Raw genomic sequence first — 21798 nt, forward strand, 5'->3', positions numbered from 1 at the left:
TTGGTATTAAAATACCCAAGTAAAGTAAATTAGAATCGCTTCATTTATTGCTTCACCAATAAAAATAGTAGCGTTTCCTTCAGTATAAACCCAGCATGTTGAATTTTCATATTTATTGTCTCCTTCACACTCGAGATTTGCGTTTGGACTTGACAAAGATTCTATAATGGGAAGCGTATAGTGACATTATTGTCAAGCCGTGAGGACCTATGAGATCATCTTACAGTGGAGAAGGGGGGACTGGAGAGGTTAAGTGATCGGCCTCAGGTCGCCCAGCCGGGCCCACCGCTTTCCGGACCCCTGAGCCTGCCCAGGTTTCTCTGACAGCCTCGTGTGAGGGGGGCGCCTCAAGCAGCTTACTTTTCCTTCCCAAGGTTTCGGCGCTGACACTCTTCTGCACATTGCACTAAGTGCAAGCCCAGAAATTCTGCCAGGAGCAAAACAACACTCCTTAAACACTCTGTGACTTTCAGAGCCGTATAAAATAAAAGGTTGAAGTTAATGGCTGCCAGTTTGGAGGGAGTAGTTCCTCTTTGGAGCCAAATGTATGTGGAGAACAGATGAGACTGTGGGAGTGAAGTTGGCAAAAGGGAGAGAGAAATGAGTCTATTCTTTTTTGAAAATGAAAGTATAATAAATATCTGGATAGCTTAGATGTTTATTACTCATTTAAAGACTCTTCCCATTTGAAAAATGAAGTATCTGTACCTTTAGTATGAGTACTCTTAAACAATGATTTTATATTATTGTTCTAAAGATCACAAAATGATTCTTTTTATTTGGAAGTTAAGAGATTGTTTTAATGATCTGTATATATGGAACTATTTGTGTTCCCTTTCTTAAAAGATCATTATTTCTTATAGTAAGATTCCTATATTTAAGCAGTGACTCATATTAAGATAATGTGTTCAGCCATTTTGAGAACTAAAAGCAAATATACCTCAGAGATAATCATTATTTAAATTCTGGGTTCATAGAGATAAAACTGTCTTTGACATAAGGAGTGTGTATATAGTAGCCAAGAATTCTATCATTTTATTTCACACTCATTTTGTTTTTGAAAAGTCTTTTATCATGTTTGCGATCCCACATACCACAGTGAACTTGGAGACATTTGTTAGCTGAAGTTCTCTGGAATTTCACTCTCATGCCATCCTTAAATGATATTTTGTAGAAATGTGCTCAAGAAAAACAGTATTCTAATGAAACCTTCCTGGGATTTCCATTCATAAATCTATTCTGTGCCTAATGGTATATGGTGTCATGATTCTTATTATGGCACAGTACTGGTGTCCTTCCCTTTTAGACTTTTCATGTATTTTGTAATTTTAAAATATTCTTAATTTTTTTGAACTTCAGTTTGAAAATGTGACTAGCATTTTTTTCCCAAGCAATGGAAATTGCATAATATTTTACTAAGCTATTTTCTTGTTTCTTAAGCCATGCCTATAGGTGAGATTCTTGGTTTGAGTTTGAAAATTCTTAAACTTACTTGTCTAAATCTGTTTCTATACCACACACACACACACACACACACACACACACACACACACACAAAGGAATACTGCTTTTCTCACTCAAGGGACATCCCAATGTATCAATAGCACAGTGACCATTTTATTCTATTTTAAACCTATCATTCTATTTTTAATGGAAATATGTGATTTTAATGGGTGCCCAGATCCCTGGGTTGGCAAGATCCCCTGGAGGAGGGCATGCCAACCCACTCCAGTATTCTTTGCCTGGCAAATCCCCATGGACAGAGGAGCCTAGTGGGCCCAAGTCCAAAGAGTTGGATACGACTGAGCGACTAAGCACACAGCATGGCATCCTTAGTTATGTTGACTGGTGTCTGGCATTAACTGGCCGTGAAGAATATTCAGGTGTTACAGCTGAGAAGCTGGTTCTATATTGTCATGCAAATAACTTGACCTTTTGGGACCACATGAAGTACTATGATCCCGTTTGTGTAGTTTAAAGTGATACTCTTATTTTCTGAAAGAAAAAAAATAATTGTTTACCTCAGTAGCATCAAGTTCAAACATTCATGAGGTGTCCTGTATAACTTTTTAAAGGATATTTAGTAAAAAGCAGTTTCTTAGGTGGAAATCGTCACACTAAAGTTTTATAGTTCTAGCCAAATCAGTAATGTTGAGGCTGTATACCATGACCAGAATTCCTGAGAATACAATTGTGCAGGGCTTTCAGTTATCACTTGACATTTCTCCCCACTCCAGGTAGTCCAAGATTTTAAGTTGTTATGCCTCTATAGACTAGGCTGTTGGTGAAGGGAATTTTTAGCTCACTGCCGCTAGAGACTTCACACAGTTAAAAGGAGAGGGATACAGTTTTCATGACTGTCAGACTGAATTTGAATTTAACTCCAGTGTGGAGAACTGCTTCGACACATTAACCAAAACTTTTACTGTGTAAAATTTTCCCTGTGGTAGTACAAGGTCAAATCACATGCAGTATCTTTTTTTTTTTTTCATTTAGATGTAGAGAGTAATTCAACTGGGAGAGATTGGCAGTGGTGGGGACATCTCATTCCTAAGGGTTAGGAATATATATGTCTCTGTGTGTATATATATGTATGTGTGTTCTTCTGGTACCAGTTATATGTATCTAATGTCTACAATAATTTGGAAATTCTCCAATACCTAACATCAAATAAGTTTTTAAAGCTGAGAGAATAGAAACAGCTATGAATTGTTAAAATAGCTATGGATGTTGTCAAACAGGCCCAGTGCTTTTCACCTGTTACCAAGTTATGGAAATAACACATCAGGAAAATTTTCAGCAGCATGAAAGTGTATCTCATGGCAATAGTTTGAGATTTTCTAGTGAGATTTTTTTTATATTTCCCAGCTAAAGTCAGTGGAGGCCAAATTTTCCATCAAATGCCACTTCTGGGTGGTGGCTATTGTTTTTTAAGACTGTAATGTCAGTCTCTTCTCACGGGTCAAATTTTCCTAAGACTTCTAGCTCTTTGTAAGCCTGAGTTTGGAAATCTTCAGCAATTATTTTCAGCAAAATTTGGAATCCCTAAGACAGCATTATGTCACCAGTTTCTTAGGTTAGAATTATCCTCTATTCTTTACCTTTGGGCTGCCTACTTTTATCTCCATTAACCTTTTGGCTTGAGTATAAACATTTATTGAAGGCTACCTCCTTTGTCGGTCCAGTAACTCCAAAGGTTAGTGAGAAGTGGATGCTAGTTTGACCTCTTTTATCCACATTAGATGATTCTAATTATTCCTAAGAAATGACACTTTTGACCCATTTTGTCCTTGTCAAGTTTGTCTAGTTGTAGACTGTCTAAGTATGAAACTCTGGGTTCAAACAGTGTCTCGGAGTGCAGATTTTTCTTAAACTTACAAAGCAGAGCCTCAAAAGAACACACTATTTCTTTTTCTTTTTAAAACATTCCAGCTTAACTGAAATTCAGGTTTCCATTATATCTTAAATTGCTTACCAAAAGAGACTGCCTGGATATAAAGTACAAACTGTAACCTGTAAAACCCCATGGGTTGTTTCAATACAGAAAAAAAAAAAAAGAAGAAAACCTGTGTATAAATGAGGATGAGTTAGGTTTTGCTGAGGTTGCAAGCAACCCTAATATTGCAATAGGTGTTTGTTTGTTTATTTGTTTTTGCATGAATAAAGTTTCCTGGGACTTTCCTTTGGTCCAGTGGTTCAGACTCTGTGGGTCCCCAATGCAGGGGACCCAGATTCAACCCCCCCTCAGAATTAGATCCTGTGTACCGCAAGGAGGATCCTGGTGCCACAACTAAGACCTCGCAGGGCCAAATAAATTTTTTTGAAGTTTCTTTCTCATATTATGTAGCCTCTGTTGTTAGGAGGTCTTCCTTCTTTACATGCTTGACAGTCACTCCAACAGAGGCAATGCATGACGGTGAGTCCATTGGTCTTATAACTTCTTTGTGAAAGTGACATGAATCACTGCTTACTCAATTTTACTGGTGGAGTGAAGTCATATATTCCTATACCTAACTTTAAAAGAGCCCTGTGAAATAGAGAGGTGGAAATAATTAATCAATAGCAGTAGTGACTACCACCGTCTTTAAATTGATTGCAGCTTTTGTCTTGACTTCTATCCTAATCCCTATAAACATTACCAGTGCCTGAGAAATAGGGATTCTGGAAATACTCTTCGCACATTTTAATTCCTTTATTCATGTAGGTAGTCGGTACAAGTCTGTGCTGTACCTGTGGTGTACAAAGCACCATGCTGGTCACTTGATAAGACAACTTTTGAGGTGGAAATCGTTATCCCCATTTTACAGATACTTATCCTGAAGTTCAGGATGTTTAACTGATTTTCCGGTCCCAGAGTCTGCCAAGAGCCGTATCAGGGTTCCAGCCTAGATCATCTCAATCCAAGGACGGTCTTGTCCTTTCTATCACCTGTCAACTATAAAGTTAATAGTGAATCATAAAATGTTTTAGATACCCAGTTATAGAAACAAAAATTGGTGGTTACCACTGTATTCTTCATACTTTAAGGGAAAAATATTAAATATATCTGATGATTGTGGAATAACAATGAATATTTGGTGTTTTTCCAACTAAGGGAGAGTTCTTTCACACTTTTGAGTACATTTGATAAGGAAATTCTTTTTTAAACTGTAAGTCAGAACATTTGAATGTTTTTTGTATTAGTTTTCTTTTGCTGCCAAGACACATAGTCAAAAACTTGGTGACTTAAAACACATAGGTATTATATTAAAGTTCTACCCAGATAGTGCAAATGCTAAAGAACCAACCTGCCATTGCAAGAAACATAGAGGCATGGGTTTGATCCCTGGGCCGGGAAGATTCTCCTGAAGAAGGAGATGACAACCCACCTGGAAAATCCCGTGGACAGAGGAGCCTGATGGGCCACAGTCCATTGGATTGCAAAGTTTTGGCTGCAGTCCAGGAGTCAGACATGACTGAAGCACTTAGCATGCATGGATACATCAGAAGTCCAGTAGGGGTATCACCAAACTAAAATCAATTTGTCAGTAGGATGCATTCCTTTCTAGAGGTTCTAGGGAAGAATCTATTTCCTGCTTATCGAGGTTGTTGGCAGATTTAGTTCCCTAAAGTCACAGAACTGAAATCCCTCTTTTCCTCCCTTCCTTCAGTTGAGGCCCGTTCCCAGGTTCTAGACCCCAACACATGTAGTTCATGGCTGCGGTGTGCCATCCTCAAAGGGCGAGAGGCAGGTGGAACCCTTTTCATGTCAAATTTCTTTGACTACTGTTTTACCTTTCCCTTCTACTTTTAGAAACTCGTGTTTAGATTGGGTCCGTGTGGGTAATCTGGGGTCCTGTCACCATATCATAACTCTAAGTCTTAAACATATCCTTAAAATCCATTTTGCCAAGTAAAATGACATATTTACATGTTTCAAGAGATTAGGGTGTTCATGTTTGGGGCCCTACCATACATTTTACATTCATTCTCTTTTGCCAACATGTTGTACCAATTGTATCCTACCTCTTTGGATGCTAGATAAACATTTTGGTTTCACTTTATTCATTTGTGAAATTATGGAATTAAACTCACTGAATTTTAAAGTTGATTCTGGCCCTTAGCATTCTAGACTTGTATGAACCCTTATGATAGAGATACGAAAAAGTAAACCTAATGATCAATGTGGATATTATTGTTATTTTCTATTCATGGATTTTGCTAGAGTGTAGATTTCATATAATCCTGACTAACACCTTCCTTCTCACACTTGGTAATCTTCTTTGGAGGCAGTCAATCTCTACAAAAGTTGACTTCTTCAGAAAGAAATTGACTTACCTCCTCAAAACTGTAATAACTGGTCCCTTGAGATGTTTTTTATCTACTTATACTTTACAGCTTGAGTATAGCTTTCACAGTGTTTCTTTGCTAGATTTTTGCTTTTGCCTTATTGATTTGGAGTCAAAGAAATTGTTTTCCTTTCAATTCAGCTTCTTGAAAAGTCAGCTTCTTCCTGAGGCCAGGCATAATAAAGGTTTGCCAACATTTTAAAAGATACAATGCCTAACTTACCATTAAGAATAGATATCACATAACTATATGTATTTGTGCCACAAAATCAAATCCTCTAAATCTTAATTTGCTTATGTAGAAAAAAAAATGAAGAAAATGTAAATACCTAACTGCCGGAGTTGCAAAAATCAAATAAGATAATTCAGGAGAAGTGTTTAGCAAGTGTTTCGTGGATGTGAACCACTAATCCTGTTTTGGAGTAGGAGCTGCAGGGATGGACAGGCCATCTGAGTTTGCCCAGGACTTGCACTAAATGTTCAGCATCCTGGGAAACCCTTCAGTCTTAGGAAAATCCAGAAGTTGGTCACCCTAGGAGCAGTAGTGTTTGGAAACAGAGCTAAATATAAATATGGGCTTCATCTTCAACCTAAAGGAGATTATTTAATCTTTGACGCGAAATATCTTTATCTGAAAATGTATGTGAAGACTGTAAGTAGGAGATTTTGCCCAAGTAGCAGCAACAGTTAGTAACCTTATTCTTCCTGCTTAAAACATCTTTACAATCTTCCTTCTGCTCCTAGGTTTAGGTGCAAAAAAAGGTTTTGCTTGATATGAAAAGGTCCTTCAAGATCTATTTCTAACCTGCTTTTCCAGATGCATATGCTCTTATGGTTCTTCAACTTATCCATAGTGATAATAATAGTATCAGTGATGATTCCGATGATGGCAGGGAGCTATTTCCTGTGTAGTGTCTGCTCAGTCCTGTCCAACTCTTTACGACCCAAGGACTGTAGCCCGCCAGGCTCCTCTGTCCATGGATTTTCCCAGGCAAGGATAATGGAGTGGGTTGCCATTTCCTACTCCAGGGGATCTTCCCGACCCAGGGATTGAACCCACGCCTCTTGTGTCTCCTGCATTGGCAGGTGGATTATTCACCACTGTGCCACCCAGAAAACCCCAACTGTTCCCTAGTGCTTTCTCTATAGGAAGAGCAGCGATGAAGACTTTATATAAGAACTGAAACCAAAGAATCCCAGAACTAGTCACTATTTCCTGTACATACCACTCTTATACACTGCTCAGACTTTGTCCAGGGCCATTACCAGCAAATGCAAATTCTTCCTATTGACTCTTCAAGAGGGAACTTCCCTGGTGGCTTAGCGATAAAGAATTCACGTGCAATACAGGAGACAAAGGTTTGGTCCCTGGGTCAGGGAGATCCCCTGGAGTAGAAAACGGCAACCCACTCCAGCATTCTTGCGCAGAGGAGCCTGGTGGGCTATGGTCCATGAGGTTGCAAAGATCTGGGCATGACTGAGCGTGAGCACAGTCCTTCAAGATCCTGTCCCCAGAACCCACAGGACAGGATGCTTGCCCTTCACTGACCCCAAGACAGTTTACACATGACTTTGCGCCCCTACCTGATACTTACTGCCTTACAGTAAACTTGTTTTAATGCACCTGTATCCTTCACCGAAAAAGCCCTGCTCATGTTCCTAGAACCAAGCATAAGACTGGATCAGTAGGTTCCTCTGTGAAATGCATGAGAGACTGTGATACTGGCAGATCAGTTGATCTACTATACAGCAAAGGTCCCCTCAAGAATTTGTGATCAATATGTAGTTTTCATATTATCTGAGTGACTGAACTGAACTGGTGGAAAATTGTAAAAGCTGATTTACTGTGTCAAAATGCATGTGGCTTTAAGAACTATGGCATATAAAGATTAAATCATTTAAAGTGCATGCCTTTCTCATGGAATAAGAGACTACAATAGAAATGAACCAAGTGCCTGTTGTTGAAGTCTGTTCAGAACAGAGAAGGTGTTACAGATAACACCACTAAATCCCCCATGGGCAGGTTTAGGGAAATGGTGGAGTCTCTCTTGTGATTAGTTCTGCTTATGATTTGGAGACCTGCTGACCCTGATCTATAGACTTTGCTGCTTCCCTAATAGTACAAGGAGCTGAAATATACACAGTTGAGACCTATTATTTAATTGGCTGTCAGTCACTATCATTTCAGATGGAAGAAGCTTGAAAAAAGAGTCACTTAGTTGTGTCCGACTCTTTGCTACCCCATGGACTATACAGTCCTTAGAATTCTCCAGGCCAGAATGCTGGAGTGGGTAGCCATTCCCTTCTCCAGGGGATCTTCCTAACCCAGGGACTTAACCCAGGTCTCCCACATTGCAGGCAGATTCTTTACCAGCTGAGCCACCAGGGAAGACCAAGAATACTGGAGTGGGTAGCTATTCCTTCTCCAGCGGATCTTCCAGTCCCAGGAATAGAACCGGAGTCTCCTGCATTGCAGGCAGATTCTTTACCAGTGGAGCTGCCAGGAAAATCCTTCAAGAAGCTTACTTATTCTCAAATTATATTTTGAAAATGGAAAAACAAGATCATCACTTAGACTAATAGCCAGAGGGATAACTTGATAACCCTTTGCCTAGATTGTTTTAAGAAGTTGTAATATAAAATTGCTTTCTTCCCATGGGGCTTTCAGATAACTGTTTTACATGGCTTTACTTTCCAAATATTGAGATAGATAGTTGAAAATTAAAGAATTCAAAATGAATTAAAGTATGGCTATAAAAGGGCTTCCCTGGTGGCTCAGATCGTTAAGAATCTTCCTGTAATCCAGGAGACCCAGGTTCAATCCCTGGGTCTGGAAGATCCTCTGGAGAAGTGAATGGCAACCCACTCCAGTATTCTTGACTGGAGAATTCCACGGACAGAGGATCCTGGTTGGCTACAGTCCATGGGGTCGCAAAGAGTTGGACATGACTGAGTGACTAACATACTAAATTGACTCTGAAAAATCAGTATACTAGTATTTCTTAGGGTTGATCCAGCTTACCACCGCCTCTGTTTTAATATCTGAAATATTTTTAGACTTATTTTTGTTTGTCCACCATAGTTGATTTTTCCATTAAGTATATTTTATGGTAGTTTTACCTTTTACAATATATTTGATATGTCAAAAATGAGTTAGCAATGATTTGATGCATAGTTTTTAATATGTCTTTGCAGTATCAATAGATCTGTAATATCTGCACTATCATTGTTGTCATTTGGCCAGTGAAATGAGGTCTCTGGATTCCTGAGAGATTTGAAATAGCCAGATTATGTAGAACTCCTCAAGTGAATACTTACTAATGCCAATTTGGGAAATTTGTGATAGCATGTGACACATTAGCAAATCCCCAAACGGGAGGAAGTATCTTCAGCAGGATCATATCTAGGTGAAAATTTAGTTCAAAAATTACCTTGAGACCCTTGTATGGTACTCTGTGTTGTGGTTTTATGATAGTTGATATACAGAACATGGGTAGGTGAATGATAAACGTCTGAATGTTGGTTCACTCTGACTCATCGGGAAACACCAGTTTTGCTCAGACTTACTTATTTCCTCCCTGGTTGATTTCCAGCTATGCTAACCATAAAGACAAATAATTTGGGTACCAAACAGCCTAAAATGATGAATCTTATATTTAAAATGTACACTGAAAATATTTTGTTAGAACTAGAGCACTTGTCTCACTGCTTCTGTGCTTCTCAGAGCAAGGAATTGTCATGCTGTAGTTGCTCTGCATCTGAATTTATTTCCAGTTCCTCTTTTATAGTCTTTTTGGAGACAGTGTATAGTGAGTCATTAGCATTAATATTATTTCAGTTTCAGTCAGGCTTCATATCCATACTTAGACAAGGGTGCTCGGTGGATTTCATTATTCATTCAGAATAAATTCCTACTTTAATATAAATGTTGCTCAGGATAGAGCTTTGAAATGGATCCTGATTCTTTAAATTCTTTCCTGTCTGTTTCAGGAAATAGTAAGATCCTGTTGATAATAAAGTACAATGTGTCTAAAGTTCACTTCTAAACACTCTGCTCTTTGCAATGAAAGTCATCTGCATTCTCTTTATAATTCAGAGCCACAAGAGATCTGTCTAATCTTGGAGATCTGATCCAGTATCATTTAGGAAAAAAAAATTCTTGATAATAATTCTACCATTCAGATTAGTGAAAGCAGTAAAGCTTTACAGCTTCTGTCGTCTTAAAAAAGATATCATGAGACGGGGGAATAAGGACTTGGATTGTGGTTTGGGAGATTTAGTTATTTGGGAAAATAAAATGATTAGTACTGTTATTATTCAAGTTTGTAATCAACGAAAGCAAATGGCATCTGTTTGTTATCATTCTTTCTGCAGAAGACAAAGGCTCAGGTCCCGATGGTGCTGACTGCTGGTCCCAAGTGGCTGCTGGATGTGACTTGGCAAGGAGTGGAAGACAGCAAAAACAACTGCATCGTGTACAGCAAAGGTAACTGCAAGAGCCTCTCACTCACGCTTTGGAGGCCTTGAAACCTGAGCGTTGCAGAACAGCCCCAAGTGAGCTGGGAGGGGAGTACAAAGTAAATGGGATCCTCTCTCCTCCTTTTTCCCTTCTGCATCTCCCTAACCTGTATTTTCAGCAAAGACTACCGGATTCTTTCTTTTTTTTTTTTTTCCCTGTTCAGCATAAAACAAAAGGTGTGAGGCCTTTACTTCGCACCACGCACATTCACCTCACTACGGATTTGAGTGTCTTGACTAGTACCTTCCTCGCCGTTACTTTTATTGATAGCAGGTTTGATGAGATCTCAGATTCCTCTCTGAGGCATTATCCATCAGAAAGTAAATTCCTTTTGAAATGGAGCAGTCCGTGTCAGGGTGTCAAGGTGCGTGCTCCGGGAAGCACTGAACTCCAGCCAGTCTCTTGAAATCACACAGGATGAGCGCAGAGCTGAAAAGGAAGCCATTGCAGAGTCTGAGAATTCCTCCCCGTGGTGATTTCTGAAGGGCAGGAGGCAAGTGGGAGAGGGGAAGCGATGGCTTGCAGAGCTCTGCCTTTGATTTGCTCAGTGTGGCTTCAGCCTAGACCGCGTCACACAGCTACGCCCAGGCTACAAAGGAGCCGCCGCGCCCTGACACATGTCCTGGGACGCTCCCCAGACTCGGGCCCCTCTGCGCCTGTGATGTGGTTGGCTGCGCTTTCCTCCATATTCACGTTCCGGGCCCAAGCTCTGTACTTTGAGAGTGAAATCCCTAATCTCGCTTCTTCGTAAATATTGCAAAACCTTGTGCTTCTCATGTTTAATTTCTTTTCGCTTTCTTTTTTAACCAAATAGACCTACTGAGATCAAAGATGTGTTTGCACATTGAACCTAGAAACCATGAAAGCATACAAGGGAACAAGCAAATAAGCACCCCTATCAATATATTAACATATAAAACACTAATCATAACATCAAAGACTCTTAAAAACTTGCTAGAAACAATTACAACTTGTTCCTATAATCATTACAATTTGTACACTTATAAGAGGATTGCCTTTAAACTACCATAAGCCTTTGAAAGTTGAAACACCGGAAAGAGGGAATTTGCAAGCTAAAAAAAACAATCTGCACACCAGGATCTGATTATATTCCTTTTCCTTCTGTAATTGCTGGTCCCATACCCACTTATTTTCTAACCCCAAATACCTGTGGTATGCTGGTGGGAGCTTTTAGCTGGAAGGGAAGTGAGATTTTCCCAGGATATGTCACTACGTTCTATCAAAATGGAGAGCAACGTTGCAGTGAACCAGCTTGGCAGTGCCCACATTCAGAATGCAAACCACAGAAACGATGGCTCGGAGTGTAGGATCAATGACTGGGAATAAATTTTTGTTGTACAATGTCTTACCTCTATGATGACAATATAATATGGAGGAACCAAGAGGGTAGTTGTTCTTCTACCATGATCCAAATTCATTACATGTTCATTACATCAGGCATTCTTTTAGAAGAGAAGATTGTTATATTGTTACATAAGGGGAAAAGCTATAACAAAATTGTAATTCTGTGCTCAGTGGAGTACTTTAATTTGAACATATTTGTGTGTTTGCTTTATAGTTAGATATACCTGAATCCTCCTGGCAATAAACAATTGGGAGTAATCTGCAGAAGCTTATTAATTAACTCATAAAGCATGGCTAAAGCCCAACTGTGTGCCCAGTTTGTACATGGATAATAACAGCTACCCTTTATTAAGCACCCCCCAATCCTCTCCTTGGTACTCCCATACCAAATTCTATGCACTTCCCTCATTGCTCTCTTCACCTCATTTTAGGTCATTTTATATGTTAGAAAAAGAAAAAGTTGTAAAAAGTTAGCTATTATTGCCTGCCTTTGCAACCTACTCAATATGAATCCCTAATATACAATAGTTTTTAACCTACAAAAGGTAACTTGATATTATTCAACTTACAAGACCAGTTGGTTTTGCAATTCAAATAGCAAGGACTGCAGTAACTAATGTATATGCATTATTTCATTTAATTGTAATTTAATACCTCCTAGTAGGTAATTAACATCCTACTCAATTTTACAAAAAGTGAACTGGAGAAAAAAGTGAACTTGAGACATGGCTAGATTAGGTAATTTGTCATGGTCATGTAGCTGTATCTCTGTTTTACTTTTTCAAAAACATTTGTGGTATCCTTGATTTACAATGTTGTGTTAATTTCTGCTGTAGAGCAAAGTGATTCAGTTACACAGATATATTTCCTTAATATTCTACTAAGTGTTTAAAGTGGGGTGCAAACACATATCTGTCTAATTGAGGGTCTGAGTTATACATATTAGAATAAGTTCTCCCTGCTTTAAGGTTTCAAACAGCTAGATGAGATAGGTAGTATGTTTCTCATTTTACACAACCTGATGTGAGTGACTTAGAGCAGTCGTTTGATTGTCTCTGTTCATGGAGAGCTAACAGAGAATCCAAATTTGAATCCGGGTTTTGATGATTCCAAATCCTATACTCTGAACTGTATGACTCTACCTTTCCCCTTGACACTATTCCATGCTGAGTAAATTCTCTTATATTACTTAGGCATTTCAGAGTACTATAATACTCTGAAATCAGAGAGTATTATAATATAGCACTTTCCAAAGTGCATTTCACATAACCCTAAGATTAAAGGAAGGGTCAAATATTGCCTATTTTGGCCTTTCTTGAAAACTCACAAGGCCTGCTGAGCTTAATGCTCTGAGAAGTCCTGTAGTGAAATAAAACAAAAGTCTTTGTAACTCATTTGACTGTATGATATACGAACTTTTTTTCTATGGACATCCTTAGGAACATTGGAATTAGTGCTCTGGGTGACACCACTTGGGAAAACTCTGCTGTAGACTCTACTCTGATCCCCTAGACGGGCTTCAGAGGCCTGATGCAAATTGTTAGTAATCAAAAAGCCTTCGGAGGAAGGAGATAGTTCACTCAAAGTTCTGTGAATACCTGAGTATTCTAGGATTATACTAGGGATCATTCACACTGTGGGAAATAGAGCCCCAAGAATCACTGCTACCAGGACTGCATGGGCTCTGAAGCCTTCTGTCTTCACAGACTGTGGGTATGATTCTTGTTGTTGTTCAGTCACTTCAGTTCAGTTCAGTCGCTCAGCCGTGTCCAACTCTTTGCGACCCCATGAATCGCAGCACGCCAGGCCTCCCTGTCCATCACCAACTCCCGGAGTTTACTCAAACTCATGTCCTTCGAGTCGGTGATGCCATCCAGCCATCTCATCCTCTGTCATCCCCTTCTCCTCCTGCCCCCAATCCCTCCTAGCATCAGGGTCTTTTCCAATGAGTCAACTCTTCCCATGAGGTGGCCAAAGTATTGGAGTTTCAGCTTCAGCATCAGTCCTTCCAATGAACACCCAGGACTGATCTCCTTTAGGATGGACTGGTTGGATCTCCTTGCAGTCCAAGGGTCTCTCAAGAGTCTTCTCCAACACTACAGTTCAAAAGCATCAATTTTTTGGCGCTCAGCTTTCTTCACAGTCCAACTCTTTCAGTCACTTAGTCATGTCCAATTCTTTGCAACCCCATGAACTGTAGCCCGCCAGGCTCCTCTGTCCATGGGATTCTCCAGGCAAGAATACTGGAGTGGGTTGCCATTTTCTTCTCCAGAGGATCTTCCCAACCCAGGGATCAAATCCATGTCTCCTGCCTTGCAGGTAGATTCTTTATCCTTGGGACACCAGGGGAGCCCCTGCATATGATAAGCCTACTCTAAGCAAAAGAGTTTTGTAGTTGAAAGAAATTGGTGATTTAGATTTAATAGGTACATATATAGTGTGTGGGACATTTTCATAACATGTATGTTATTTATCAGTTGGGGCTCTTTTGTTTTCAAATGATAGAAATCCAGATGAAATTGGTTTATGCAAAAAAACCACACACACACGTGTGTGTATATGTTGAGGGTAGGAGGATTCATCTGCTCATATAACTGAGAATCAAGGGATATTCTAAACTTCAGGATCAGTTTAATTCAGATGTTCAGACTGTGTCCCCAGACTGTCTCTATCTTCTGCTTCATCTTTCTTTTGTGTGTTTTATTCTCAGAGATGTTCTTGTCAAGTGGTGGGAAGCTCTAAACTTACCTTCTACAAGCAGAGCAATGCCCGTGCAAATAGAACTTTTCTGGATTTTGTTTGAGGTACATCACATACAATCCTTGAACCAGTTAATCACTGTGGCTCTTCTTTTCAAACTACAATCCCCTGTAGTTTTGTATATAAGCCAATGAGACATAGGAGACATAATGAGACCCAGGAGAATTAGTTTCCCAAATGAAACCTAAGTGCTATTTCCATATAATAAAGAATGGTCGCTTGATAGGCTAACATCCATGCACCCACATGCAACCATTACTCCTCATGTCTAGAGAGCTTTCACTGAAGATCAGCTCTCACTAACATCAAATTACATTGCCTTATTTTGTTTTCTAGCTAAGCACCACAATACTTATGAATTCCATGCCAAAGTCACTTTCATTGGCTCTGGCTATCTGAAAGTATATTAGTACCTATTGATTAATACAAATAGAATGTAAGATGCATATATGTTGTACTTTTAAATGCCTTGACTCTGAAATTTTTGATAATATTTTTCTTATGGCATGTAAGATAGACTACTTAATGAGTAACCATTATCATTTAAGAGATATACTTACTTTTTGAAGTATCATTAAATGTGGGCTGGTGTTAACATTAAATATAATGATAAAATTTTCATTTCCAGGTGTCCATCTAATAATTATTATAGAATTATATTACTTAGTGCTATTTGACAGGCTGCCATCATCCTGTTTTATTCGAGTAAAAAAAAATAGTACTTGGCATTAATAATATAATCTGATGTACTTTTTTCCCTGCCTCAACTACCCCCTGTCATTCCAGAAAGTAATTAGCTCATCCAGACATTGATGGACCAGACTTGCTGGGTTGTCTGGTTTTTGCCATTATTCTCAGCAGACTTCAGATAATTCTAATTTACTTATCTCCAGTGGAAAAATACTAAAAAGCACCATGCTGAGGCTAAAGGGAGACTGCTGGAAGGAGGATGAGCAGAGGTCTGCCCCCTTGCTCCTAAAATCTGTGAATACCTGTCAAGCATTGGAAACTCCTTTTCTTTTCTCTATACCTTAATGTTTTTTATAGTGTTTGCACAATATAGTGACCTTTCTCATTTATGAAAAGTAAATAGGTCACTTTGAGTTTCATGTTTTTGAGCATTCAAAATTAAACCTTTAGCACCATAAACATTCTAAATGTGGGTTTGTTCATTCAGCTCCCTCCAAATGAGGGATAATTAAATTATTTGGATTTTCATGCCATGTTGTTTTAGAGAACCACATTCTTTGGGTATTTGGATGAAGAGCATAAACCTCGTCAATCAAAGCACTGAAAAAGTATCAACTAACCCTCACTCTTACCTTAACCATAGAAGATTTGTTTTTATATAAAAGCACAATATTATTGAGAAAAAACAACTATTGCTCAGATGGATCCTTGAGCAAATCACTTTTCCTCTTTAAATCATATTTCTTCAGCTGTCAAAATGAAATCGCAGTGCAGTGGCCATCTCACAGGATTTTTGTGAAGACTCACCTGTTCACATACCTGCATATGTTGTCATAAATATTACATTGCAGATGATTTTATTCTCAGTCCAGTTTGGCTTTTGGTTATATGTCAGCACAAATTTAGGGGAAATGAAGCCAGGCCTCCACATTGGCATCAAGCAAGTGTGCAAGGAAACATGGCCATCCGATACCAGATGTATAGCCAAGAATTCCTTTAGTCCCACTTAGTCCCTATGAAACCACAGTATCTGCAGAGACCTGTATTACAGAATCAGAGGCCAGAAGCCTTTGCCTAAAGATAGATTTTTCCCCTTGGGCACATGATATTTTTAATGAAAGTCTTATTTAAAATGCTAGTGTACAGATAATGATGATAATATTAAAGCAAGCAATAGCAGTTACCATTTATTAAGCAATTATTCTATGCCTGGCATGGTTTTAAGCTCTTTACATATGTTTTCCGATTTACTATTTAGAAAATCATGATGTAAGCAGAATTATCCCCACTTTACAGATGAGTAAACTCGTTTGGGGCTTCCCAGGTGGTGCTAGTGGTAAAGAACCCACCTGCCAGTTCAGGAGACAAAAGGGATGAGGATTCGATCCCTGAGTTGGGAACATCCCCCGGAGGAGGGCATGGGAACCCACTCCAGTGTTCTTGCCTGAAGAATCCGCATGGCCAGAGAAGCCTGGCAGCCTATAGTCCATAGGGTCTCAAAAAGTTGGATACGACTGAAGCGGCTTAGCACACACGCAAACACAAACTCAAGTTTAGGTAAGTTAAGTAATTTAAGGATATATAGCTCATACGTGATGAAATTTGGATTCAGTCTTGAGTATGTTGACCTTGAATCCCAATTAGTGCAATTAGCAGAGTTTGGAAGATACCATTTACTAAGCCAAGATTGTAGGTTATTGGTCTTCCTCACAAATTTACATGCATATTTATCACTCAAACTTTCTCCCCCTCATGCTGTGATTTGGGTTTTCAGAAAAAGTTTTCCAGAACTCAGACAGCAGTGACAGCAGTCCCTTCTGCTGATTTCTCTGTTGCTTTGAAGACCACAGGAATTTAAAGTCATGGAGAAGACTGACCTCCAAAATCTTTCTATGACCATCTTCAAAGTTCTGATTTTGCTTGTTTCCATAAATGTAACAAAGCAGTTAATTCAGTTAAACCCTGATTGGTTGGGTACTATGTTCAAGGTACTGTAAAATAATGACAATAATTCTAACACGAGCTAACTTTGGTGAACAACTTTCTACACACTGATTAAATTGATCAACTGTTTAAAACAAAGATCTGTCATTATAAAGGACCCTTGCAAAGGTTTGGACTTTTTTCCAGCTTAAAATAGAGTATCTGTTGCATGTTCCTAGAATTTTGAAACAATAGCCTTGTCCAACTTGGCAGCTAGTTTTCCTAACTAGCCTATAAGTTCATGTTTACCTTAAAGGACCTAAATCTATGTGAGTAAGAAAGTAATCTGAAATGAAAAAATTGTGCTCATATTTAAGTGTTTATTTAACCATTTTGTAGTTCATACAAAATGTATAACTGTTGTCTAGTTTTACAATATTCTTAAAAGTGGGTGGGTGCCTGAACCAAATATTTAGCAGCAGGAATTATAAAATCATAAGGCGATTAAGTTAGCTAGTCACAGAATTCCAATATTGCTTTTTAAATGACTTCAGGATATAGGAGGTACTAAGGTTATTATCTGTTATCAGGAATACAGTGGAATTGTACAACTGGATAATAACCAAACAAACTGACACAATGTAAAATTACATTATCAGTGTGTTAAAACAAAATTGCGCCCTAAAGGAGTCCACATGCCAGCTCAGAGCTGCAGTGTAATTATGCTTAACTCTGATAATTAAAATACAGCGGAGATCAACAGAATCATTTTCATTAAGAAAATTATTAATGATGGTGGTATAACAGTAATTGATTGCAGAGCACCACAGGATAACGCGATGCTGAAAACCCAACATGTTTCTGAACATCTGAGGCTTTTTCTGGTTATGTTCTCTAAGAATGAGAGATGTTTGGAGGAGTAAGCAATTTATTATGCCTGTTCTAGGAATCCGTGATTGTTAATAATGGTTGCTTTAGAAAACCATCATTTTGATTCAAATTGTCATTTCTGAGGGGTTCTTAAGGTCAAGGCAAGTGACCCCACCAGTGAGTGTGTTATTTACAATGGAGCTGTCTGTTGCAAATTGCAGAATGACAGCAACTTCAGCAAATATCAGGCCTTCTGCCATTTCCATTTTTTACTATGCATTTACTGTTTTTACAATTATGTTAGTGATTTACTGATGTTATTTCAGTCTGAATCTGGTCGTACTGAATAGTTTATGTCCTGAGTTGCTATTAATGTGTGTTATTTGACATGAAAAAATACATTTGTTTTCATATCAACATCACTGTGAGTTTCCTTAATGAAATGTTGGTAAATAATCCTGCACAATATTACCATTAATTATTTCCATGGATTAGATGCATTCTCATATGTTGGAGAAAAAAATATCCTAAACCATCCTGATCCATTCATGAATGAAGCTTCTGTCTCTTAGGGGTAAAAACCCAGGTAGGATGTTGGCAAATGATAAGAACTAAGAATATATCAGTTTCATAAGTATAAAAATGAAAAATGAAGAGTGGGGTCTTTTGAGAGGTGACTCACTATCATTCAAGGATGTTAGCTTGTCATTCAAAGTGATGCTAATCTTGAAAGCTACCCCCAAAAGTATCTTTGTCAGCTAAAATGAGGGACAACTCTTTAGGGAATGTTTTCAGAGTAAGATATTATGAATAATTCTTAAAACAGTGCATTACATACCAAAAATTATTATATTATAATTTCAACTGAAAAAGGAAAATATGAGGTTTTGTGCCTAGTATGATTATAATTATATTTAAATATATATATGTACAGTGAAACACACAGAAAGAAATAGCTTGAAACTATAAAAGCATTTCTGTAAAGGTGATATGGTTTGGTAAAAAAATTTTGTATTCCTATTTTATAATTTTCTTCACTTTATTTTTCTTATATAATTCAAGAAAAATATTTGCAAATGAAAATCAGTTTTTGTTTTAACTACATTCCTGCTCTTCTTTTTATACAATCCAAACTAAAAGAACAAAAATCTTTGCCTTACCCATGAAATCCCTCATCCCTGGAAATTAAATTATTTTCTAGTGATACATATTTTTCTTTAGTGTCTCTATAAATGTCCTGGCACATTGTATTTCATAAGATAATTTTTCCAAATAAAATAAAAGTAATTGACACATGCTCTGCACATGATACAGCCCAGGTGTCATGAGGGGTACAGAGGAACATGAAACACACCCCTGGGTTAAGGAGTTTATTGAAAGAGCTTAATTAATGGAGGTTGCATAATACTGAGTTCTGTCTTACATGGTCAAGGCAAAGTTGATAGAGGATGGGAAATTTTGGTTGATATTGAAAGTTGAATATATATTTGAGAAAAGAGGAAGGCATTTGGGGAGGTTGAAACTCTGTGTCTAAAAGTTTACAGGCCATGGTTCATACAGTCATGAAAGTGTCAGTCTTTAGTCAGAACAGAGAATTTACAAATAAGACCAGTGAGAGGCAAGCCTGCAAATGTTTCTGAGGGTCCTGTTGTGTCTTCAGTTGAGTGCTCAGTCTGAAGACCTCATCATGGAGATGGTAGAGAGCTACTGAAAGTTCTGAGGCATATGTGATCACACTGGCATTGTAGTAAGATTATTGATTATCATGTCAAAGGTGAAGCTCAGATCCATCCATTAATAAAAAAACAAGACTTTAGCTGTCAAGAAAAGAATGTTGGTAGTTACATCCTTCTAGAAGATAAGATAAATCTGCTTTTCTCCACTCATTACCTGACTCGAAACAGTTTTTCAATACCAAATAAACCTCTGATGCTCTTACCTCTTCACCATCATTGTCCTGCCCCGCAGCCCCTGTCCTTACTTCCAGAAGACCTGGCTTGGATTCCATGAGTCCATCATTCTAATTACTTTCTTGTACCCCCTCTGGCCTTTACTGCCCTGAATACCCTTTTCCTGATCAATCAATCTCTCCACCTTCCCCTCGCTTAATCCAAGCAGCAGAAGTTAGGGGAAGTAGTATTTATAAAGTATGCCTGGTCCACAAAGAGTGCAATATAAGGTGTGGTCAGAATGAACCAATGAAACCATCACCACCACTAACAACAACAAAGCTACAACAACAGAAACCAATGCTGACCGCTAGTTTACATTTGACCACCAAGCAAATGTGAACCCTCAGAGTAAGTAGCCTGTCTACTCAGATCTTCTTTCCAAATTCATCTTCAGAGTGACTGTGTTAGACTTCTGTCTCCCAAAATATATTCCATCCCCTGATAAATAATGACCTTGCTCTTGTTTCCCAGATAAAATGGAAAAGTGAAAAAAACAAACAAACAAAAAAAAAAAACCCATATAATCCTCCAAGGAATAGCTTCCTTTTGCAGAGTCTGATTATAAGAATCAGTATGGCCCAAGGACCAAGTCTGACCCACCACCTGTTTTTGTATATAAAGTTTTATTGGAATACAGCTACCAAGATTTGTTTGTATATTTTGTCTGTAGCTACTTTCACACCATAACTTCCGAGTTGGGTAATTCTGGTAGAGACCATTTAACCTGTAAAACCTAAAGCGGTCACTGTTTGGCCTTTTATATAAAAAGCATGGCAACACCCGAGCCAAGGCCACAAGGTTACTACCTTGGCCTAAAAGACCCCACATGGTCTGTCCTGGACACTTCTCTGGGTTTATTTACTGCTACTCTCCACCTGCCCTGTTCCCGTGGCTCGGGCCCTTGCTTTTGTTTGAAAATACGAAGAATGCCTCTGCTCGGGGCCTTGGCTCTGTGCCCTGCTATGCCCCCACACTGGTCCCTCTCTTGCCTCTTTCGACACTCTCTCCAAATAGTGCCTTCCCCGAGGCTGTGCCTAACTCCTCGGTCTCTAGTTCTCTCATTTTTCTCCACATTATTAGGCAGTTTAGGCTGCTATAGCCAAATACCATAGGCTGGTAGCTTAACAAGCTTCTCTCTCACAGTTCTGGGGGGTGAGAAGTTCAAGATCAAGGAGCAGGCAGATTCGGTGTCTGGTGAGGACCCATCTTCCTGGTTTAAAGATGGCCGCCTTCTTGTATCCGCATATGGTTGTGTGGCGGGGAGGCAGAGAGAGAGCCAGCTTCCTCCCTCGTGTCTCATAAGGGCGTCGGTACCCTGAGGTCTCCACCTTAATGGTCTAATTACCTCCCAAAGGCTTCACCTCTTGTACTATCACATAGGGTTTCAACATTAACGTTTAGAGTTGGGGACACAGTCAGTCCATAATATCTTTCTCATTTATCTTCATATTTGACGTTTTAGAATTTATTTTATTTTATTTTTAATTTTATTTTATTAGTTGGAGGCTAATTACTTCACAACATTTCAGTGGGTTTTGTCATACATTGACATGAATCAGCTAGAATTTATTTTAAAAATTTAGTGTCATCCTCCTATCCCTAGAATGCGAGTTCTTTAAGGATAGTAATATTGTCTGTTTTTTTGGCCATCTATGATACATAGTAGGCACTCACTAAATATTTGTGAAGGAGTTAATTGATAAATGAATGACTTGCAGATTTTTAAAACATGGAAATTAATATAAATTATGTGTTTAATAATGTTCTCCCAATCAGATAATCTGACTGTTGCACTTTCTGAGATGTGCTCAAACTTTATTCCTTAACTTCCTTAACTATTTAATTTTAACTCTTATATTTATAATGTACAGAGTCTTTCCCTGACTGTAAC

At 38.6% G+C, this 21798-nt stretch overlaps 1 protein-coding gene across 1 annotated transcript in view; it reads left to right on the forward strand.

Annotated features, from left to right (window-relative positions):
* Nucleotides 1-21798, forward strand: part of ZFPM2 (zinc finger protein, FOG family member 2) — a 499657-nt gene that overhangs the window by 317041 nt on the left and 160818 nt on the right. The window contains exon 5 of the mRNA XM_065902735.1: nucleotides 10203-10314. Coding sequence (XP_065758807.1) covers nucleotides 10203-10314 — 112 coding nt within the window. The remainder of the gene's footprint in view (nucleotides 1-10202; nucleotides 10315-21798) is intronic.

The sequence above is a fragment of the Muntiacus reevesi genome, chromosome 12 (assembly GCF_963930625.1).
Source record: "Muntiacus reevesi chromosome 12, mMunRee1.1, whole genome shotgun sequence".
In the NCBI taxonomy this organism is placed as follows: domain Eukaryota; kingdom Metazoa; phylum Chordata; class Mammalia; order Artiodactyla; family Cervidae; genus Muntiacus; species Muntiacus reevesi.